This window comes from Saccoglossus kowalevskii, chromosome 10 (assembly GCF_978046115.1).
Source record: "Saccoglossus kowalevskii chromosome 10, keSacKowa6.1, whole genome shotgun sequence".
Classification (NCBI taxonomy): Eukaryota; Metazoa; Hemichordata; class Enteropneusta; family Harrimaniidae; genus Saccoglossus; species Saccoglossus kowalevskii.
In genome coordinates this window covers 11654298-11680565 of record NC_140650.1, presented here as the reverse complement: position 1 = coordinate 11680565, position 26268 = coordinate 11654298, and the positions used below count along the sequence as shown (strand labels likewise).

The 26268-nt window shown below is 34.8% G+C and overlaps 2 protein-coding genes across 6 annotated transcripts in view; one reads left to right on the top strand and one right to left on the bottom strand.

The window, feature by feature from the left end:
- On the bottom strand, nt 1-26102 carry LOC100377338 (bromodomain-containing protein 8-like). 3 transcript variants are annotated; one of them, XM_085504242.1, is made up of 17 exons: nt 25825-26102; nt 24274-24367; nt 24089-24158; nt 23781-23830; nt 23079-23282; nt 22220-22293; nt 21829-21977; nt 21263-21433; nt 19698-19818; nt 17439-17650; nt 16000-16392; nt 11765-11980; nt 11139-11389; nt 10744-10824; nt 9660-9906; nt 1235-1330; nt 1-196 (listed from the first exon to the last, which is right to left on the bottom strand). In XM_085504242.1, the coding sequence occupies exons 1-17, from the start codon at nt 25838-25840 to the stop codon at nt 110-112; spliced, it is 2532 nt and encodes an 843-aa protein (XP_085360368.1). In that variant the 5' UTR covers nt 25841-26102; the 3' UTR covers nt 1-109. The 3 variants fall into 3 exon arrangements, with proteins under 3 accessions (XP_085360368.1, XP_085360369.1, XP_085360370.1); XM_085504243.1 differs by having other exon boundaries at nt 21383-21433; XM_085504244.1 differs by lacking the exon at nt 21263-21433.
- The window catches only part of LOC102807944 (exocyst complex component 4-like), a 36232-nt gene continuing 36040 nt past the window's right edge, over nt 26077-26268 (top strand). For all 3 annotated transcript variants that reach the window (XM_085504240.1, XM_085504239.1, XM_085504241.1), the window contains exon 1: nt 26077-26204. In XM_085504240.1, the coding sequence (XP_085360366.1) occupies nt 26151-26204 (54 nt within the window). In that variant the 5' untranslated portion in view covers nt 26077-26150. The remainder of the gene's footprint in view (nt 26205-26268) is intronic.

The following is a 26268-nucleotide window of genomic DNA, read 5'->3' as shown; positions in this document are numbered from 1 at the left end:
TACATTGTTGCGCAATACTTTAATAATGAGTAAGTCAAGTAGAAAATATAGATATGTAATCACAATAGATTACAGCAGTGTTCTAGCACAGAATGCATATTGTATGAAATTATTCATCCAGCCTTTGCCGACGTTTCTTTCCTGTTGTCTCTGTAACTTCTGCTGATAGTTTTCTACGCTTTCCTGTTTCTTCTTCCTGAAAATAGAGAATATATATATCTATTTAAGTTTCTTAAAGCATGTACAAGATATATGTCAAAAACATAATGGCCACAAGTTGGCCAGTTTGAATCTAATCAAAGAGGCGCACATCAACTACCCATAATTGTTAATTCTTCCACCACATGCAAGAGGTCAGGTTCCAGACAAGTCAAATACCTGATTTTAGTGTATTTTTACAACAATAATGGCTGACAGTTGTCCATCTTTGACTGAATTACTAAACCACTACACTGAAATATCAGGTATTAAATATGGATGAGGTTTTAAGAAGATTCGTCCAGGGGTGTAAGATAGAATGTCCACCAATTTAAGTCATGTTCTGGTCATCCATTCACTTCATCAAAGTAAGAGCGAGGAAACAACATAATTTTCGTGGGTAGAACATGGCTAATTTGCTTGAAATACACTATTTTGCATAAATTTTTATTAGGGTTATCAGAGAACTCGGTGCATTAAAATGATTATTACCATGTCACATGACATGTATTATTAATTAGCAAATGACAAGGTACACAATTAAAGGAAACATCAATCCAAACAACATAATGTTCCCTGAAGAAAAAGCTCCACAAATGTAGGAGAATGCAAATTACAGTTTTTTTATATCTGTTTTCATTCTCTAGATATTCAGGGCTAGCAACATTTACAAGATATTGACCATAAACCCTTTCCAGCTAGCATCACTGATACATAATATGCTATTTCATTACGTTCTCACTTATGTCACTGGATATTTCAAGCTTGGGGCATTCACTTTTATCATGCCACAGCCGATCCTCAGTTTCACATTAATGGAACGTATTGACAGGCGAATTGTAAGTATTGTATTATTGCAATGACTTGCTATTTTTTTGCATTTCCATGAAGGCGAACAGTTTCTATACATTTTAACCCAGTGAGATAGACAAAATTCAGTCACCTTGTGTTGTCAAAGGTACCATACAATGTAGGTATGACAATCAAACCAACAGGTTATTTTGCTGGTTTACAGTTGAGTTTGTACAATACATACCTTTTCAGTAGAATCTGATCGTCTTGCTGTTGTATCTCTAATCCGCAACACTTTAGATTCTGAGGTTTGTACCATCAACTGTGTTGCTAGAAATACCTGTAACATATCATACAACTATTATGGATTAAATATGTTCACTCGTGATGTTTATGGCAATCTCCGAGGAGAACAGAGACAACTTACTGTAACTATACTAATTGAAACACTTCAATCTTCCCTGGCACCTAACTTCAACTCGAATTTATATTTTTCATAGTCCCGACGTCATTCAAGAATACAATAGTTATTGTGACTAGCGAAAATGGTTTACTTTGTTTCAACAATAAGCTGTAATCACTATGAATAGTTTTAACTACATGCAGTTTATTTTTAAAAAAAAAATACCTAATTTCCTATTCACAGCAAGTCTCAGAAGTATCAGGGCAGTCAATTTGCCAACTCGCTAGCGAATTGGCTAACTTCGCGCCACTCTTGGCGAGTCTATACTGCATGAGGGAACATAGTATGCTTTTACGTAGCCTGGTACATGTCCCCTGAATGATTTGTTTTGTGAGGCGTGATAATGTGAAAGTAGTTTCCCTGGTCAGTCTGAGAATGGCCACAGTCAGCTGGCGTACAAGTGATATTATGATAAATGCGATTAATCCACCGATATTTACTATAAGAGGGTAGCCATCTTGAACACGAACGAAGAAAATAGAACATTTTCCCTGGTATATTTGAAAGCGAAATCGTCATCCAACTAAAGTATGACGACTGTCCCCCTACTGTTATATAGATTCACCCAGAGTGGGCATGACCACGTGACGACGCCAGTGAGATTCCAAAGCCAGCCGTTCAGTCAAAACCTAAGCAGTTAGCTAATTCGCTAGCAAGTTTGCAAATTGGCTGCCCCAATACTTCAGAGACTTGCTGTAAAAAAAAAATCATGCCACTTTCCATCAAAATCAATGCCATATAAAAATGTTAAATCCCCTTGTACAGCATACATACCTATAAGACAGACATACCCATCAGACATTTATACAGACATACCCATCAGACATTTATACAGACATACCCATCAGACATTTATACAGACATACCCATCAGACATTTATACAGACATACCCATCAGACATTTATACAGACATACCCATCAGACATTTATACAGACATACCCATCAGACATTTATACAGACATACCCATCAGACATTTATACAGACATACCCATCAGACATTTATACAGACATACCCATCAGACATTTATACAGACATACCCATCAGACATTTATACAGACATACCCATCAGACATTTATACAGACATACCCATCAGGCATTTATACAGACATACCCATCAGGCATTTATACAGACATACCCATCAGACATTTATACAGACATACCCATCAGGCATTTATACAGACATATCCATCAGACATTTATACAGACATACCAATCAGACATTTATACAGACATACCCATCAGACATTTATACAGACATATCCATCAGACATTTATACAGACATACCCATCAGGCATTTATACAGACATATCCATCAGACATTTATACAGACATACCAATCAGACATTTATACAGACATACCCATCAGACATTTATACAGACATATCCATCAGACATTTATACAGACATACCCATCAGACATTTATACAGACATACCCATCAGACATTTATACAGACATACCCATCAGACATTTATACAGACATATCCATCAGACATTTATACAGACATATCCATCAGACATTTATACAGACATACCCATCAGACATTTATACAGACATACCCATCAGACATTTATACAGACATACCCATCAGACATTTATACAGACATACCAATAAGACATTTATACAGACATACCAATAAGACATTTATACAGACATACCCATCAGACATTTATACAGACATACCCATCAGACATTTATACAGACATACCCATCAGACATTTATACAGACATACCAATAAGACATTTATACAGACATACCCATCAGACATTTATACAGACATACCCATCAGACATTTATACAGACATACCCATCAGACATTTATACAGACATACCCATAAGACATTTATACAGACATACCCATAAGACATCTATACAGACATACCCATAAGACATCTATACAGACATACCCATAAGACATCTATACAGACATACCCATAAGACATCTATACAGACATACCCATAAGACATCTATACAGACATACCCATGAGACATCTATACAGACATACCCATAAGACATCTATACAGACATACCCATCAGACATCTATACAGACATACCCATAAGACATTTATACAGACATACCCATCAGACATTTATACAGACATACCAATAAGGCATTTATACAGACATACCCATAAGACATTTATACAGACATATCCATCAGACACTTATACAGACATATCCATCAGACATTTATACAGACATATCCATCAGACATCTATACAGACATACCCATCAGACATTTATACAGACATACCCATCAGGCATTTATACAGACATACCAATAAGGCATTTATACAGACATACCCATCAGGCATTTATACAGACATACCAATAAGACATTTATACAGACATACCAATAAGACATTTATACAGACATACCCATCAGACATTTATACAGACATACCCATAAGACATTTATACAGACATACCCATCAGACATTTATACAGACATACCCATCAGACATTTATACAGACATACCCATCAGACATTTATACAGACATACCCATCAGACATTTATACAGACATACCCATCAGACATTTATACAGACATATCCATCAGACATTTATACAGACATACCCATCAGACATACCCATAAGACATTTATACAGACATACCAATAAGACATTTATACAGACATACCCATCAGACATTTATACAGACATACCAATAAGACATTTATACAGACATACCAATAAGACATTTATACAGACATACCAATAAGACATTTATACAGACATACCAATCAGACATTTATACAGACATACCCATCAGACATTTATACAGACATATCCATCAGACATTTATACAGACATACCCATCAGGCATTTATACAGACATACCCATCAGACATTTATACAGACATACCCATCAGACATTTATACAGACATACCCATCAGACATCTATACAGACATACCCATAAGACATCTATACAGACATACCCATAAGACATCTATACAGACATACCCATAAGACATCTATACAGACATACCCATAAGACATCTATACAGACATACCCATAAGACATCTATACAGACATACCCATAAGACATCTATACAGACATACCCATAAGACATCTATACAGACATACCCATAAAACATCTATACAGACATACCCATAAGACATTTATACAGACATACCAATAAGGCATTTATACAGACATACCCATAAGACATTTATACAGACATATCCATCAGACACTTATACAGACATATCCATCAGACATTTATACAGACATATCCATCAGACATCTATACAGACATACCCATCAGACATTTATACAGACATACCCATCAGGCATTTATACAGACATACCAATAAGGCATTTATACAGACATACCCATCAGGCATTTATACAGACATACCAATAAGACATTTATACAGACATACCCATCAGACATTTATACAGACATACCCATCAGGCATTTATACAGACATACCCATCAGACATTTATACAGACATACCCATAAGACATTTATACAGACATACCCATCAGACATTTATACAGACATACCAATAAGACATTTATACAGACATACCCATCAGACATTTATACAGACATACCAATAAGACATTTATACAGACATACCAATCAGACATTTATACAGACATACCCATCAGACATTTATACAGACAGACATACCCATCAGACATTTATACAGACATACCCATCAGACATTTATACAGACATACCCATCAGACATTTATACAGACATACCCATAAGACATTTATACAGACATACCAATAAGACATTTATACAGACATACCCATCAGACATTTATACAGACATACCAATAAGACATTTATACAGACATACCAATAAGACATTTATACAGACATACCAATCAGACATTTATACAGACATACCCATCAGACATTTATACAGACATATCCATCAGACATTTATACAGACATATCCATCAGACATTTATACAGACATACCCATCAGGCATTTATACAGACATACCCATCAGACATTTATACAGACATACCCATCAGACATTTATACAGACATACCCATCAGACATTTATACAGACATACCCATCAGACATTTATACAGACATACCCATCAGACATTTATACAGACATACCCATCAGACATTTATACAGACATATCCATCAGACATTTAAACAGACATATCCATCAGACATTTATACAGACATACCAATAAGACATTTATACAGACATACCAATAAGACATTTATACAGACATACCAATAAGACATTTATACAGACATACCCATCAGACATTTATACAGACATACCCATCAGACATTTATACAGACATACCCATCAGACATTTATACAGACATATCCATCAGACATTTATACAGACATACCAACAAGACATTTATACAGACATACCAATAAGACATTTATACAGACATACCAATAAGACATTTATACAGACATACCAATAAGACATTTATACAGACATACCAATAAGACATTTATACAGACATACCAATAAGACATTTATACAGACATACCCATCAGACATCTATACAGACATACCAATAAGACATTTATACAGACATACCAATAAGACATTTATACAGACATACCAATAAGACATTTATACAGACATACCAATAAGACATTTATACAGACATACCAATAAGACATTTATACAGACATACCCATCAGACATTTATACAGACATACCACTAAGACATTTATACAGACATACCAATAAGACATTTATACAGACATACCCATCAGACATTTATACAGACATACCACTAAGACATTTATAGAGACATACCAATAAGACATTTATACAGACATATCCATCAGACATTTATACAGACATATCCATCAGACATCTATACAGACATACCCATCAGACATTTATACAGACATACCCATCAGGCATTTATACAGACATACCAATAAGGCATTTATACAGACATACCCATCAGGCATTTATACAGACATACCAATAAGACATTTATACAGACATACCAATAAGACATTTATACAGACATACCCATCAGACATTTATACAGACATACCCATCAGGCATTTATACAGACATACCAATAAGACATTTATACAGACATACCCATAAGACATTTATACAGACATACCCATCAGACATTTATACAGACATACCCATCAGACATTTATACAGACATACCCATCAGACATTTATACAGACATACCCATCAGACATTTATACAGACATACCCATCAGACATTTATACAGACATATCCATCAGACATTTATACAGACATACCCATCAGACATACCCATAAGACATTTATACAGACATACCAATAAGACATTTATACAGACATACCCATCAGACATTTATACAGACATACCAATAAGACATTTATACAGACATACCAATAAGACATTTATACAGACATACCAATAAGACATTTATACAGACATACCAATCAGACATTTATACAGACATACCCATCAGACATTTATACAGACATATCCATCAGACATTTATACAGACATACCCATCAGGCATTTATACAGACATACCCATCAGACATTTATACAGACATACCCATCAGACATTTATACAGACATACCCATCAGACATTTATACAGACATACCCATCAGACATCTATACAGACATACCCATAAGACATCTATACAGACATACCCATAAGACATCTATACAGACATACCCATAAGACATCTATACAGACATACCCATAAGACATCTATACAGACATACCCATAAGACATCTATACAGACATACCCATAAGACATCTATACAGACATACCCATAAAACATCTATACAGACATACCCATAAGACATTTATACAGACATACCAATAAGACATTTATACAGACATACCCATCAGACATTTATACAGACATACCCATCAGACATTTATACAGACATACCCATCAGGCATTTATACAGACATACCAATAAGACATTTATACAGACATACCCATAAGACATTTATACAGACATACCCATCAGACATTTATACAGACAGACATACCCATCAGACATTTATACAGACATACCCATCAGACATTTATACAGACATACCCATAAGACATTTATACAGACATACCAATAAGACATTTATACAGACATACCCATCAGACATTTATACAGACATACCAATAAGACATTTATACAGACATACCAATAAGACATTTATACAGACATACCAATCAGACATTTATACAGACATACCCATCAGACATTTATACAGACATACCCATCAGACATTTATACAGACATACCCATCAGGCATTTATACAGACATACCCATCAGACATTTATACAGACATACCCATCAGACATTTATACAGACATACCCATCAGACATTTATACAGACATACCCATCAGACATTTATACAGACATACCCATCAGACATTTATACAGACATACCCATCAGACATTTATACAGACATATCCATCAGACATTTAAACAGACATATCCATCAGACATTTATACAGACATACCAATAAGACATTTATACAGACATACCAATAAGACATTTATACAGACATACCAATAAGACATTTATACAGACATACCCATCAGACATTTATACAGACATACCCATCAGACATTTATACAGACATATCCATCAGACATTTATACAGACATACCAACAAGACATTTATACAGACATACCAATAAGACATTTATACAGACATACCAATAAGACATTTATACAGACATACCAATAAGACATTTATACAGACATACCAATAAGACATTTATACAGACATACCCATCAGACATCTATACAGACATACCAATAAGACATTTATACAAACATACCAATAAGACATTTATACAGACATACCAATAAGACATTTATACAGACATACCAATAAGACATTTATACAGACATACCAATAAGACATTTATACAGACATACCCATCAGACATTTATACAGACATACCACTAAGACATTTATACAGACATACCAATAAGACATTTATACAGACATACCAATCAGACATTTATACAGACATACCCATCAGACATTTATACAGACATATCCATCAGACATTTATACAGACATACCAATAAGATATTTATACAGACATACCCATCAGACATTTATACAGACATACCCATCAGACATTTATACAGACATACCCATAAGACATTTATACAGACATACCAATAAGACATTTATACAGACATACCCATCAGACATTTATACAGACATACCACTAAGACATTTATAGAGACATACCAATAAGACATTTATACAGACATATCCATCAGACATTTATACAGACATACCAATAAGACATTTATACAGACATACCCATCAGACCTTTATACAGACATACCCATAAGACATTTATACAGACATACCCATCAGACATTTATACAGACATACCACTAAGACATTTATACAGACATACCCATAAGACATTTATACAGACATATCCATCAGACATTTATACAGACATACCAATAAGACATTTATACAGACATACCCATAAGACATTTATACAGACATATCCATCAGACATTTATACAGACATATCCATCAGACATTTATACAGACATACCCATCAGACATTTATACAGACATACCCATCAGACATTTATACAGACATACCCATCAGACATTTATACAGACATACCCATCAGACATTTATACAGACATACCCATCAGACATTTAAACAGACATACCCATCAGACATTTATACAGACATACCAATAAGACATTTATACAGACATACCAATAAGACATTTATACAGACATTTATACAGACATACCAATAAGACATTTATACAGACATACCAATAAGACATTTATACAGACATACCAATCAGACATTTATACAGACATACCCATCAGACATCTATACAGACATTTATACAGACATATCCATCAGACATTTATACAGACATACCCATCAGACATTTATACAGACATACCCATCAGACATTTATACAGACATACCAATCAGACATTTATACAGACATACCAATCAGACATTTATACAGACATACCAATCAGACATTTATACAGACATATCCATCAGACATTTATACAGACATACCAATAAGACATTTATACAGACATACCAATAAGACATTTATACAGACATACCTATGAAGACTTCCCCTGCACCCAAAATACCTTCAAGACTATCAATTTAATAGCTAACAACCTGCTAGACAAATTTGACAGAGAACAAGAAGTATGTAAGTGAGTACCTGTATGTGTTCCATGACATCTCTGTGCATCTCAATACCCATATGATAGACATCATGATCTGAATTATTATACATTATAGCATTTTGAAACATTAACATAATGTCTCGTTGGAATTCACTAGTTGTGCGGATACCTCCAGTTTCTATGTTTTTTTTAATGGTTGACAAATCCATGGGTCTGTACACAATGCTGTGGTAACCGGGTGCTAGTTCATCTGTGACTGGATGCAAGAAAACATTTGCATATCTGTGTATAAAAACATTTGGAAAATAAATTTATATCTAACCATTAGGTGAAATTATCTAAACATGGACGCTAACACCATTGCAGCATAGAGATACGAGATAGTAAAGCTGAAACCTTCCAGCCATTTTGAATTTGATCTACACTACTGTATTGCTTATGTGTGAAGGTTGGTGATTTAATCCCAATTCAAATGGTCGTAATTCTTGATTTCAAATCTGATCTGAAAAAAATGACATCACCAAGCACCATTTTGTTCAACGTGTGCACCAAGTTTGAACAACGTATGTCTAAACACAACCAAGATCCAGTTTTAGATTGGTATAAATACTTGATTTTCAGGATTTTAGATTGATGCCATTTAGCTATCTTGATCAGGATTGTGAAACAAATGCATATGTGTGACAAAATGTATAAAACATGTGTGAACTTGGAACGTGATTGATCGAGGCATGTCAGACATCTGGAATGGCATCATTAAATAGCCATCAGTCGTCCATTTTGAATCCAATTTGCAAAACAAAAGTGATCAAGGTCCCATAATGTCCAATGTGTGTATCAAGTTTTAATCAAAATTCGTCCATACAAAATGACTGAAATACATACATGATTTTTAAATAATTGTTAGCACTAAAATGGTCGCCATTTGGCCATTCTAGATTGGATCAAAAATAGGATGCACATGCACATGTATCCAAGATGTACTTTAATGTATTCTGTAGAAACACGCTTTCAATAACATATCATCTAACATTGCTTTTTCCCATTAATTTTGTAATTCTGACATTTCCGTAAGCCCATAAACTACTAATAGAGAGAATAGATTTTGTCTTTACTCACTTATGAGATGCTGTTGCCCTCCATACCATCATTATGGACTTCTTCCAGGCTTTTTGTGCTTGAATCGCTTCAGGATCGTCACTGTAAAACAACATACATAGTGACCGATTGTATCAGCAAACTGACTATTAGGTCGCTATCGTTAAATAATGGACAGTTTTGTGGCCCAAAGTCTGGTAAAAGTCTGAGCACACAGCAATGAGAACTCTTACCAGATCAAGATGACAAAAATGTCTATTATGTAACAATATCGAGTAGGAGTACTCTAATGAAGCATGTTAAGTGTGCATAGAATATGCTTCTAACATAATCATAAGGACCACTGGCTGGAAACACAGGAAAGCTGTAAGTTGACTTTTACAATAATAATCAAGTTACGTAGATTTTTAGCTTACCCTTGTGAAAAAGATGCTGGACTGCTGGGCACTGAATCACTGTAGAATGAGAACTGTTGTGGTGGTTTAGTGGATGCAGCAGTGGAACTCCCCTCATCTCCGCTATCACCACCAGCTCCTCCCACCTCATTACACTCTGACTCATCGGCTTCGCTTCTATCCTCCTCTTTCCTTCCATCGATACTACCTCCTTCACTTGTCTCATCTTTCTTAACTGGCTTCTCAGCGCTCTCATTCTCATTTTCATCTTCCTGCAATATAACCAAATCAATGTATGAATGTCATAATTAAATCTGCTAGCTATGTTCACACTGTATTCCATTATGACCAATAGCAATTGTCATGAACACAATCATAAGAAATGAACAAGTTTCCAATTGCGTATATTATTCTCCCTGGAATTAAATTTTTTTTAAGTGATTATATATTTAATCAAACAAAAACATGAGAGTGTACAAGTCTCAGAATTTCACCAATATTTCAATTTTATCTTTCAATTTTATTTAATGTCCCAAATTTGTGGTGTCACAAAACTGGTAAACTCAGACAACAAACAGACACTGAGGTACGTACAATTGATTCAGAACGAGGGGAGGGGCTATAGATTACAATATACCCATACCAACCTGCTTTTCTCTATTTCTAACCCTAGCACTCTGCCTACTTCCAGCTGTTCTAGCCTTAGCACCTCCGCGTCTCCTGGCAGATCGATTGTCTTCAGGTCGAGCTGATGATGTACTGCTACTTGGTGATGAAGGACCCTCTTTAAAAGAAACCTCATCATCTACATTAAGACTAACACTGGATTTGTTCTCAACAGGCTCAGCTTCTTTCACAGGGGTCTGTAAAGATTACAGTGAAATATTTCTGATTACATCAACTTGGCATGTAACCCCGGCATGTAAAAAAGAATCAAACGCAATGTGTTTGAGTGCTCTCGTAATCATTACGACTTTGAAAAAAAACAAAGAGACAAATTTATGCATGAATCTTTTCCCTGAAAAAAGGTAATTAACATTAATGAAAGAAAGAAACTCGGATACTGTATTAATTATGATAAACGCTGTTCTTTAAAACTTAGTTTAAAGACAGGGTTTGAACAGATACAGAACTGTACTACAGTAAAACCTGTGTTAGTGACCACCTTTATAACAAGACATTGCATTACGTAATCATAATGAGTTATCAAGTTAAAGAGATATACTAGTTTGAACAGGAAAGGTCAGGGCATTTAGAGATATGGCCCTGGAACAGCACTCAATAAATCAAATAGCCTACCGGTCAGACTTTTTTGGTTCGATCTGAAAAGTTTAAACAAAAACTATCAATACAAGTCTAAGACCAACTTCCGGAATAGCAGAAATGTGAATTGATAAATTTTTAACAATAAAATGGCCACCATTCAGCCATCTTGAATTGGATCATCATACGAACACATGTGACATGATGTATATAGAAAGTTTGATTATGAATGTTTAGGGTATGTCAGAGATTTGGTTCTCGAACAACATTGATTAAAGCAGAAGTCATTGAAATGACAGTCACCGCTGGTACTTTTCCAGAGTTATCTTAAATAGGCTAAACACCAGACACCCATAAGAAAAGAATGAACTATGTGTAAAAGACAAGCAGCCTCTCGGCTGAAATAGCTCCGCTGTTTGCAATGCACATTTCAATAATAGAACAGAAGATATCATTAGAAAATGAACAATATGAATAGTATCAATGCAATGGGACTTGCTGTTTTTCAACAAAAATTCAAAAATACCATTTTTCACCATAAATGATTGTGGTTTTTTAACAAGAAGAAAATATCACTTTTTACCAAAAATGACAAAAATATTCACCAAAATTACTGTAGATAATTAAAGATATTATTACAAAATGAACAAATCTGAGAGAGGTCCACATGAAGTACCTATATATGTAATAATATCAAAGCAATTGGACTTGTCTTTTTTAACAAGAAGTCGAAATCATCACTTTTTACCAAAAATGACAAAAATATTCACCAAAATTAGAGAATTAAAGATATCATTACAAAATGAACAAATCAGAGAGAGGTCCACATGTAGTACCTATATATGTAATATCAAAGCAATTGGACTTGCGGTTTTTAACAAGGAGTCGAAAATATCACTTTTTACCAAAAATGACAAAAATATTCACCAAAATTAGAGAATTGACGATATCATTACAAAATGAACAAATCTGAGAGAGATACACATGTAGTACCTATATATGTAATATCGAAGGAATTGGACTTGCGGTTTTTAACAAGAAGTCGAAAATATCACTTTTTACCAAAAATTACAAAAATATTCACCAAAATTAGAGAATTGAAGATATCATAATGAAATAAACAAATCTGAGAGAGGTCTACCCAAGGTACATATACACCAAGTATCAAAGCATTCAGGCTTGTAGTTTTCAAGAAGAAGTCGAAAAAGTAAAACATTGACACGGACGACGACGGACAATCACTCATATGATAATCTCCGCTCAACAAAGTCGACAGCGGAGCTAAAAACAATTTAAAGAAATTGCAGAAGAAAGCAAATTTGGTGTGGTTAGTATGATGGTAGATTACACATCAGTAGAGTAGTGTTACAGCTCGTACATCAGCAGATATCAAACCTTTATGTCTTTATCATCTGTTATGAGCCAGTTTATTTGTGTGACTGTGATCAGTCCGACCATGTCATAGTTACAGTCCTTGAACAGCAGTCATTAAACCTAAATGGCCACCAATCAGCCATTTTGAATCAGACCTGCCAAAAAAATGACATGCACCTAATCATGACTGAGATTTTGGTAATCATGAAAATCATTGACTTTGATAAATTTTTAGCATAAAAAAGCATTCGACAACCTTGAATCGGGATGGACACCGGGACGTCAATCTATTGTGTGCAAATAAAGACTAAAAAGGCCACCTGTATACAATTTACATGTACATATAAAGTTACCTGTGAATAAAGGCCACCTAAAGCAATCAGTGGCAACCATTTTGATGTGGTCAAATGAACCTATGCAATAAAGACCAAATTAATCAAGGACGATGATGTGTTCAGTGTTTTACACTAGTCTTTACACTGAAATTTTTAATTTAATCAAGACAAACAAGCATAAATTGTCTCTTAAACTGTAAAATTATTTTCATATTTGTATCCATGCAATCAAATAATCAACCTCCATATCAAGACCCTGTCTATATGAAGGGTACCTCTGGTAGTCACTATACACAGGTTTTGACTGTACATGAAAATAGAAACTGTTGATGAAATAAGAATTATTCAAAGAAATATGATAATGCCGTTCCACGTTGCCAGCATGTATATTGAGATATCATGTGATGGACAGCCAACAATTACTTATGATGAATGTTATTACTATAAGAACTGTGATTCTGTCTATGAAGATGAATATACCTGTAATAATGAAAACAAATTGAAATGTTCTTTATATAATTTGTGATCATGTGGAATTCCTCTGAAAAAAAACATTTTAATGAATTTAAATTTATAGTAATTTATTAATGAAGCTCTGCATATCCGAAGAAGTGGCCTTTGTACTGCCCATTAACTAACTGTTTTGAAAACAAAAGAATAGTGACATCACTAATCACCATATATTACAATTAACATTCTTGTATGTTCTCATTATTCACATAAGTGGTGAAACAGCAGTAACAAGGTCATGGTCAATGAATGAAGGGCTTCACTACATAAAATACTGTCAGCGGTTTAAATTTGAGAGACACTAATGTCAGCTAATTCCATGATTCTTGGAAAATCACAACATTTTGTTAGAGTAAACATTTTACAGGAAATTAAATGATAGCAGCAATTTTTTCTTGTTTAGTTATCCTGTCAAACCACCTTATGTTTACAAAACGTTATATTATGAGTTATTATTATAAGTTTGGAATCACCATGCTATTTTTCAAAATAATGTTTAATGTGTAAATACCAGACCTTTTCTATTAAGGAGACCAATCAAATTTCTCCCAGGAGAGCTAATTTTTTTGTTTTTAATTTTACACATGCAAAAATATTTTTCACTGTCCAGCCTTTTTAAAAGGCATGGCCTGAATACAATGCTGGCAGCCAATATGTCAGTTTGGAATCTTCTTATTATTGGTTTCCTGAGACATCTCATATCTCAAATATTTCATGGTGACAGGTAACTGATAGTTACTTTTTGCTATCCTGAATTATTATTAAAATCCAGATTATAAAATGACAGGAATGCTTTATCAAGTACTATCCTTGAAATATACTGGTAATTTTTGCAATACCACAACAGAATAAATGTGATTCACTGTTGAGTAATATGAGGTAGCAATTTGAAAATCAAGACCTGTTCTACAAAATGACCGAAATGTAATTACAGCAATAAGCATACATTCTTGACAGTTGGAGATCATGACATGCATGTCACTACAGAAATCCTGCTAAAACCTGACAAAGGTTTTTCAGTGAGAGCTATTAATTTACCTGTATTAACAAAATCAAATGTGGCTTTCAGGTTGTTTAGAAAGTCTATGTAGAAAAATAATATCTTCGCTGGTATAAATATTCATGGTTTGATGATTTAAAAGCATTTACAGGAACACATTTTGGTGAAAACCATTGTGACTATCTTAATGATCGCAATGAAAGGTTCACTAAAACAAAATTTCATGATTGTTTCTATCACGTGAAATTCATGAAATTGAAGCAATATTTACAGTACTAGTATACAGATGTTAAGTAACTTATAGAGAATAACAAATAAATGACGGTGCTCATCTACGTGAATGTAAGCCTGCAATACAGTAATATGATATTAGTAGGTATGTGTGGAACAGATCCACTACCTGAGTGTCTATCATCTTCTCTGTACACTTATCCGGCTCACACACTGCTATGTTGTCTCGTTTCTTATTTTCTGCAAGCATTTTGTCCAGATCAACTTCTAATGTCTTGCCAGTTGTTTCCATGGTTGCACTGGTCGTACTGGTCTCAACAGCTGCACCAACACTGGTTGTACTTGTTTCAACGGCTGCACCAACGCTGGTCTCAACGGCTGCACCAATCCTTGTCATACCAGACTCCTTGTTAGTATCACTAGCTGCACTAATACTGGTCACAGCAGCCTCCTTGCTAGTCTCACTTGCTGATTTATCTACTGACCTACTGCTATCAGCATTAACAAGCAATTCTGTAGATTCAGAAGGCTTTTCATCAGATAGGGGATTAGAAGGGATTTCCTGAGAAGAGACATATGTAAGGAAAAAAAAAAACAGTGCTAAATCGACACCTTGCATTTGAGTATTTACAATTACAGTGGCTGGGTCATATATACTGCTTTCCCTGTCATGTATGAGAAAACATGCGAGAAGCTATGGTTAATCTGAAAGACTTCGATAATGCTCTGTAAATTCTGTTTGCAGAGATGATATAAAGATGATAATTATTAGTACACAGATACTCTTCTTTCATCAACTGCAAGTGGAGGATTTTGTCTTAAATCTACTAGTCCTTTAGGACTGTGCATCTACAATGTTTGCAACCCTGAATAATCAACCCATATTTGATGAAGACAGTAAAGATTTAAACATACAACATACAAGATCAATTAGTATTTGTGCATTTCTAACTCCCAGAAAACCATTCATATAGACTCAGGATTCTTGCATGCCTCAGTTCAAACAACTTCAGACTTGAAATTAGTATGGACATTAAGACCATTTTTGTTAAGTTAAAGATCTGTTTTAGCAACAAACTCCAGAATATTCATTTTCAATCATCGATACATTGAGCTACATAAATTGAAAAAGTCCAACCTCTCACATTTCAGAATTTGTTAAGGCCTTAATACAACAATGCTAGGTTAAGGCTTAAGATTGGTGTGGCAACCCTAATTGCCTTTTATTGTAAACAGATTCATTAAATCACGACTTATTTTGATCATTAACACATATCACATTTGTTCTATTAGCAGCACATCTCCAAAAGAATAGCATATAAACCAAGAATTGCATGTGTTTTACACTGATTCATTGAAATATTACTTATTTTGACAATAGAAACACATCTGTAATTTCTAAAAGCTCACACGCTACTAATAGAGCAAATATGGCATTTATTATTTACATAAGTGCATGTGCTACTAATAGAGGAAAAATATTATGAGCATCAAATACATGTACTACTACATACATATACAATGCAGGACACTGATTGCACAGAAAAAGTATTATTAAAAGTGCCTAGTAGACTTCAGGTAAAATCCGTAAGACCTGCACACTTTTACCTCTTTCACACTGTCCACTGAAGCCTCATCCTGGATTTCTATACTTGGTATACTGACAAGTTCAATGCTCCTCCTGGTTTCTTTACTAGTGGGTTCGATAATTGATGGCTTCACAGAGTCTCCACCAACCACATGTACTGTATTTGTATTTGGTATTGACAAGGATGAGATAGTTTTTGGTGAATTCAGCAATTTAGATAATGTAGGAGCACCTGTAACAATGACAAAATGAAATAAAAAACAAAAAAAACACAGTTGAACAATTATCAGAACACTGATTTATCTGAACTACTTTTTATGGTCCCATTAACATTACACAATTAATTATCAGAACTACTTTTTATGGTCCAATTAACATTACGCAATTAATTATCTGAACTGATGATTAACCAAGCAAATAAAACATTTTGTAATAAAATGTAAATTTGAAATGATATTAAATTCCAAGACATTTTCAATGCCAATAACGGCCATGTAACGAAAGCTCTATTAATCAATCTGTGCATCAAAACATTCATGCAGAGTCATTTGAGTCTAGCCTTATTTTAGTTTTAACACGAGGTGAAATTCTCACAAAGAATATTGAATAAAAACTTGTGATTTTTGTTGTTGCCTAGAATAACCTCAAATTACTTGTATGGTGCAATAACAATAGCTCATCATAATGACGACGGAAAGTTTATTTAAAAAAATAATAACCCTATGAAGTAATATATTTATGCTGTTTTTAAATACTATCGACAGTCATAACTACAAATGCATGTCCACTGACATGCTTAGATGTTATGCCTAATTATCATGACTTGTAAGCGTAGAATAGCGTAAAATCACAATTTCTATGTAGTTTTGACGCTTGGAGTTGGTCATGTGATAAAAAGGTTATTACCTGCTATCACTTATTTATAGAGCTACCGTAAAAACTCGATTAATTTGCGGTAGTAAAAATAATTATTTTTTCAAGTGCACGAATTAATAGCGTAAAAACGGAAATTATTGGTTTTTGGTGCGCGAATTAAACGAGTACTTTTAGATCGATTCAAAAAAGAACTGTTTTCATAAATTTATTAGTGATTTGTTTTGTTTTCCAATGAACACGATTACAGGAAGTTTTTTTAGTGCCTCTGAGACTCGTGGCTAGCGACATTCATGGCGTATTGTCGGACAGAGAACACGCACTGCGTCAAGGACCACGCACCATGTTACACTTGAAATTAAACAGTGAAAAATGGCAAAGGTCACTCTGTACACAAACAAACAATGAACAGGTGGCTACAAAGTAGCCGTCTGGCTGCACTGCCTTTTTTTATTTTTCTAGGCATCGTCCGGGCGATGATGTTATGGCAGATATTACGAAGCCAATCTTGTCTGGAAAAATAACTCTGCGTTGATAAAAATGGTCTCAGAAAATGTTTAGAAAAAATAATGTTTCGCATTGACCAAATATAATCATGCAAAAAGTATAAATTCAAAGTGTTTTAATACATTGGTGAGAGGTCGCATTTTATGTGAACAAGAAGGAAAAGCAGGCCAAAGTCGAAACGGGGTACATCATGGACATGGCACAACACACGCTGCGACAACTGAGTGATCAGTGACATCATTTTGGGACGCAATTGAAGTTCAAGTACTTTTTTGCAAAACTTGTTGCGCGGCGATGCTGACATCAAGTGTGTGTTGACTGAAGTTTGACCCCAAGTCACGCACTGAACTGGCGCGTTACCTTAGCAACCTTTTTCTTTCGTGCCCCGCGTGACAAACTAGTAAAATTGTTATTATATCCGAAGGTACTGTAATTACGCAACTTGTAAGCAACTCTGTACTGGCTTGAATATATCAACGTCGTTTACTTAGTGCACTGCTTTTCTAATTACGCAAATTTGTTTACAATATTGTACCAGCTCTGAATATTTCAACTTCGTAATGTATTGCTTTCATGATAATTAGTTTTTTTTTAACTATTGTTAGGGCACTGACCCGGGGTATTGGGTCTGTGAATATTTCAATATCACCGACTTGATAATGCGTTGCATTCGTAATAATTACGCAAACATAAACATACCATACATCAAATTAAATTTACTATAATATAATAAATTGCATTATATTTACTTTTATGTAGACTTCTACTTTAATTTCTTTACCTCTCAAAACCTGTGTTTTGATTGCACAGTTACATTACAGACATTATTCAGTTCACAGGAAATAATGCATAATGCAGGCCATGAGTGGATAACACAATGAGGGCAAATTGAAACTCACCTGAACATGGTGATGTTGGTACGACAGGACTTGGTGTCAATGGACTTGGAGTTTGGGCACTACTAACATCGGCACTTGGCATTTCTAGTTGATGTTTGGGTAAAGTACTCTCAATAGGCTCCTAAATAGGAGAATAATTATTATCACTCATAAAATAAGGAAATTACTGTACATCATTAAAGTATCTGGTTCCTTGTGCTGACCCCAATACTGTGACACTCATGTAGTAAGTTCATAAGTTTAACTTCAGCAATTCAATCCACATCTTCAGTTAGGTAACCCTAGACAGAACTTGATAGACACAGTCGTTCAAAATAAGCCCCTATAACGTTTTTGAAACTAAATCCTATCTTACGGTCTTCTTAATACCATTGTATTGAATATTAATTCCCTGTAAATCATTGTGTTAATTCATGGAATGCCTGGTTTGCTTGATTTTTTTTTCTCAGTAGATTTTAAAGATTTCTATACAAGTTTTACATGAAACAAGAGGGTTTTGAAAGGCACAAGCTTACAAAAAATGTTGAAAAAAAGAAAATGTTTTTTTGCAGCCTTTAGTCATACTGTACAACCTGAGGCATATGCAGTTCGTTAATTCCATACATCTAGGATGTAATGCAGTTGAGGGCAGTGTAAACATAACCTTCTCAATAACAAATAGTTGTCACAAATGACATACACTATTATTAACATTATTATTCAGACAACATACATAGGAATGATATGCAAACTAAACTGGTCTCTGCATATATGCATGTTACATGTAGTAAGAAACATCAAACAAAGTGCCATTTACTCTGCCATTTAAAAAAACTCATACCCATCATGTACGACTAAATAGAGCAACACGTTTATATGAGGTTGGTGACAGATTCAATTTTATTGGTAGCCAGTTAACCAAATTTCACTGTTTTTAATTCCTTTGAGCACCTAAGTCAACTCATGTCATCATTCACAGAATAAAAACCACATAATTTAAATCACATTTCACTTAAATATTGATCAATAACGCCAATTTCGGTCAAAAATAAAAAAAAACATACATAGGAAAATAGATAAAAGTGAACAAATTGTGGCCTAAAAAAATGAAGGTGCTCCAAAGTTTAGATAATAAATTTAATGTACATACTAAGATTAATACATACCACAGAACATATTGCTCGCTATTGGAACATATAAGCAGATGCACACCCAAATAATAGTCTGAAGGGGGACAATTAACAATAAATTGTACATATTTTATATGGGGACTGGTAATAAGATGTGAGAAAGGTATGATGGATGCAAGTCATGTATGTATGAGAACATAGTATGAATGAAGGCTGATAAACAGATATATGCAGCAAGATGTCTCAAGTGTGTAAGCTCATCAAGCACAGCATGACACCAAACAAACACAGAGAGCAAAAAACTAATACATTTACTTCTAAAGCATCATGCAGAGGGACATGCTACAGTACATCTGGACAAGGTCGCTATATTATTCTAAGCACAAGAGTTAGCCAGCACATACCGCAGAAGACAACCAAGACTGAAAGATGGCCAAGCGAGTGGATGATGATTACCTTAAGGGAAGTTAGTCCTTGTTGCAAGACAAGACTCTGATGCCTATCCTTAAGTAGCGAAGACAACAGAGGTGAAGGTGGTGCAGTTTTAGTGAAGGGGTTGTTGTGGCTACACGTTACCTCTTTGTTTTGTGGCATCTCTGAAGATACAACAGCTTCTGGAGTTAACACCTGGAGAAGGTAAAACAGCTGCTTGATGAAGATATGATATGAAGAACGAATCATGCTAAACCAGTAACAATTTGGTTTTTAAACTTTTCAACACCAGTTCCCTCATTTTATTACAAATTTCACAAAATAATCCTGTTTATAGTCTGCACTTGCCTAGAGATGATTTGAAAAGAATAGCCAAATATTTTGAGTAAAAACTGAAAATTTACTCAAATTTTCTCTGTTGGCTCCAAAATTAGGGTTCATTCCAGAAATATTGAAGAATACAAGACAAAAATTGCAGGAAAATTTGGGCGAGAGAGTCTGGTAGTGAAAAAGTTAAAGTAAAGGTATAAAATAGACTGCCAACTTGAAGAAAGCGATGTGAAATATGATTTTGAAATGAGTTGATTTACCTCAGTTGGTGTGTCAGTGCCACTATCACTTTCTCCTCGTTCATCTGTTCCTGATCCTTGTGAAGATGACTGTTGTCGTCCTCGTAAGTTCTGTACTCTCTTTCTGGATTTATTTGGCGGTTGTGCTACGGGTCTACCTGGTGGTTTAGCTGGGAAGGACAAAAGAGTCATATTTAAGTTGTTCAGTTTACTGTGAGCAGGCCTCCTCTTATTCAGTTTCAAGTACCCTGCTTTGAAAAGTAGAGCCCAGTATGTCACTCCACAGCTATCAATACATAGTCAATGGTACAACTGGTACAGAGAATCAAAGCTTAACATTTCAATAATTTACATGCCGAATCTGCAAATGAGTAATGATAAATTGATAATGATATTCAAGTTCAAGTTGTACCTGCATTAGCAGCTGCTTTAGCTTCACTGGCAAGTCTCATCGCTTCTACGGCTTCCTCTGAAGCTTTCTTTTGCCTGAAATACATACCATGCATGCATGAATCACTGCTGAATTAAACATGTACAATACTGAAATCAATCTAATCTTTGGTCACCCTCTACTGGGCTGAAGTCACCCAATAAATCTATTTTCCTGAGGTGAAAGCCACATCCCACAGAGGGAAATCAGATGTACGATAATCTCAATCAATAAGTACTGCCAATGCTTGAACTATTCGCTGGGTTTTAATTTCATATTTTCGCTGATAACGATAATTCACTATATTAATTCTATGTGAACATGAAAAATAACAATAGAATGCATAGTTTTACTGGCACAGGGATTTTTTTAAACAAGGGAACAGGGGTGCTGCACTCACATGCCTTGGCCATGCACCCCCGTACCCTGGGTAGCAGATCCTCTGGCAACCATAAAATTCTGATTGACCAGAGATCACATGTGGCCACAGTCTACAACTGTGACCTGTCTGATAGTAATTTTGGCCCCAAGGAAGCCATAGAATGCTCCATTTTAACTTAGAATTATCAAACACTCCACACCCTGGTAGAGAAAACCCCATCTCCCATCTCACTTGGTGGCGCTGCTGAAATGCAGTGCATCAAATTGGTGAAATTAAAAGTCAATAAAATAAATGGTTTTACAATATATACAATATACAATATATCCTCCAAGCATTTTAGATTACTAGTAGTACCCTGTAGCAGTCATTAATGTGTAAACATGTTGTAATCAGCTCACTACGCAATCAAACTGAACTCAGTATCCAAACACAAGGTCAATGCGACTTTATTCTACTTACGCTTGTACTTCCTCCCAAATCTGTTTTAATGAATGATCCGATTCCCCTCTTCTAATTTTTTCAATCTGTGCTTTCGTTTTTCTGTATTCCCTCTGATCTTCCTCAATTTGTTGCTTTAATTCTTCGATTCTTTCAGCTGTTAATTTTCTTACAATTAGGTCTCCTGGTGTTTCTACTTCACCGCGGTCACTGCTGCGCTTACGCCTAAAAGTATAAACAAATCAAATCAAAGAAAGCTTAGAAAAAACTCCTGTGAGCTGAAGGTATTGTAGACATGAAGTACAAATGAGCAATACTGTATTTGCTACACTTGAAACACATCTTCAATACGCATAAAGCAAAAATAGCATTTATTGCATGCAAAATCATTAAAATATGTCTCATTTTGACCATAGACTTGCCTCTGTCATTTACAATTGAGCAGATGTGCTTCTATTAGAGCAAATACGGCATTTAAAAATATAAACTGCAAGCAATGATCAGGGTGGTTGTGGCTATGGTTTAACAATTACAAACATTTAATGAAATAATGGGCATATATGATGACTTGATATTTCGGTCATATATCTTGTTTAACAACGTAATTATAGCACTAGTTGCAATGGGAGGCAAAAATTTAAATGAAAATACATTGATGACTGATATTAAAGTGATAAACAAATACTGCCAGGTCTTTAGAAGCTTGGGACACAGTACACTTACTTTGGTGTTTCAACTGTTTCCAGCATTTCAGAATATTGAGAGGCACAATTCTAAAGAGAAAAAACAAATTACAAAATTAAAGTTTATGAAGTTTGAATATGCTTCAAACAGATCAAATACAAGCACAACGACTGCGTCTTTTTGAATCTTGAAGATCAAACAACTTAAATTAACATTGAGACAAATTTTACAACATATATTTTATAGACAACATGTTTCTAAATGTGCTAATCAGTCTTACAGTTTATGCAGCCTGAGCCAATAGCTGAGAGTAAGCAATTTATATTTCATCAGAAAATAATTACTACCTTTTGTGAAAACCAATCAGCAGGTCTATTTGGCTCACCAAATGGTTTGATGGCTCTGCTAACTGACACCCTATAAAAGAAAAAAGTGACAGTATGAACAAGATTGAAAATATACATGTATAATAATGAAAAATTAAAAGTAACATCAAATGTTTGAATTTCACCTGTCACTGGTTTTGACTTACCAGTTTTGATCTCCACTTCTCAAGACAGACGATCCAAGACATAGTCTTTCTCTGACTGACCATTTGTCAGTTGGTGCACTTTTCAGTAATGTCCCTACAATGTAAACAACGTATACCGGTATTAAGTCACAGAGGATGATCATTCACCGGATGATATTGAGCTGTCCATATTCAAGCCGTATGATTACATGCTTCTCCAGAACACAGGTAGTGGCAAACAACATGTTTAATGCACGGTGGTCGTCACGCAGCGTGTGTTCCAATTTCATGAAAATAAACAATGTATTTTACATGCGTTGTATACGTCGCTATTAGTCCCATATCGAACAGAACGCGGCACGTCGACTGCCGCCTTTTAACTGTCCCATACGTATAGCACAATCCACCCCAGCCCACCTGGATGTTACTAATACAGTGAATTTCACAAAGGCATGAATGTTATTTGATGGATATTTATAAAATATTTATCAAACTTAATAGGAAGTCTCATGCTTCATTCAAATATACTTTCATTGGCTATAGAAGTCATTTGGTAACACTCATTACCCATGAGCCTTTGCTGGTTTACTTCCTTCAATCAGTTTACTCCCATGCATAAATGTATTGTGATTGGTCAAGTTTTTTTTAATTGTCATTTGAAATTTATAAAACAATTACATTTATAAATATTGTGTATGTAAAAGCATTCCCATTATCACGAAATTCACTGTTAAAGTACAAATTTGCATGAAATATATAGTGAGGGTATAATAACCATATGGATTAATGTGTGCAAGGAGACACATTTGTTTCCTGTGTCAGTTATGCCGTGTCATGAAAACACCAGAAGCATCTATTCTTACTCTGCAATTCACAAGGAGTATAAATTCGTGTCAGTGTGGCAGAAATCCCAAACCCTTTCCCTACTCTAAAGTAAATTATCATATAACAATATACGACATATCCTTATTCAAAAATTAGGTGAATTTTTGGCTAAAATTAAAAGTTTGCCAAGTGGCCGGAACTTCCTACAGCTACATTCTGTGTAGACATACAACTGAATCACCAAGGTCTTTAAGCCTAGGTTAGATCAAGCGTCACCTACGAGCTTAGCTGCCGAAACCAATTGTGGAGGGACTGTGCCGAAACGTATGCTGGACAGCATTTATATTATTCTTAGCAGGGATTTTTTTAAACAAGGGAACAGGGGAGCAGATCCTCTGGCAACCATAATATTCTGATTGACCAGGGATCACATGTGGCCACAATCTTGAACTGTGACCTGTCTGATAGTAATTTTGACACCAAGGAAGCCATAAAATGCTTCATTTTAACTTAGAGTTATCAAAAACCCTCCACACCCTAGAGAAACCAGAACCCTCGTGTACACACTGCTAAACACGATAAACTAAACAAATCATTCCAATCTATCTTTCATCTGACTTTAAAACCTGCACGGGGATGTTGATCGCAATGTCCTCGTAATCATAAAAAGTGTGAATGCATATATAAAAACGTTATAAATAAATATGCTGTGGAAAAAAGTGTCAACAAAGAAAGTATAAACCTTACTTTGAACAGCCGCCATGTTATTTCCTCTTTACCTTGTTCCCAGACTGTTGACTACGTCCTGTTCACGCTGAATGTTTTTGTAAATTCAAACCTACTAACACCTCCAAGCCCTAAAACTGTATTATATAACTGCAATAGTCATGACTTATATCTGATACGAAAAATTCTTACGATGGCAAATCTGATTTAGCTAATTCTAAATCAGTGACAAGGTAAGAATACAAAGGAGGAATGGGCATTGTGTCAACACAGGTGGCGCTATTTGGTTTGCCGCGATCGGAATGGGTAAACTGACTCAATAAGTTGAAAGGTCAAATTATAACAACATGGCGGCCATCAACAGGGAGAGGCCGCGAGGTGGCAGTCAGCGTAAAGAAACGGTAATAAATAATAGTTGTTAATTGTTTACGAAACATTCGAATTATACATTTGCTTAAGTTGAAT

What these genes read in the sequence shown, in the direction of transcription:
- LOC100377338 (XM_085504242.1), bottom strand. An exon ending in GAAACAGTTGAAACACCAAA is followed by an intron (nt 23,283 to 23,780) that starts GTAAGTGTACTG and finishes TTATACTTTTAG; the next exon opens with GCGTAAGCGCAGCAGTGACC. An exon ending in ACCAACATCACCATGTTCAG is followed by an intron (nt 17,651 to 19,697) that starts GTGAGTTTCAAT and finishes TCATTGTTACAG; the next exon opens with GTGCTCCTACATTATCTAAA.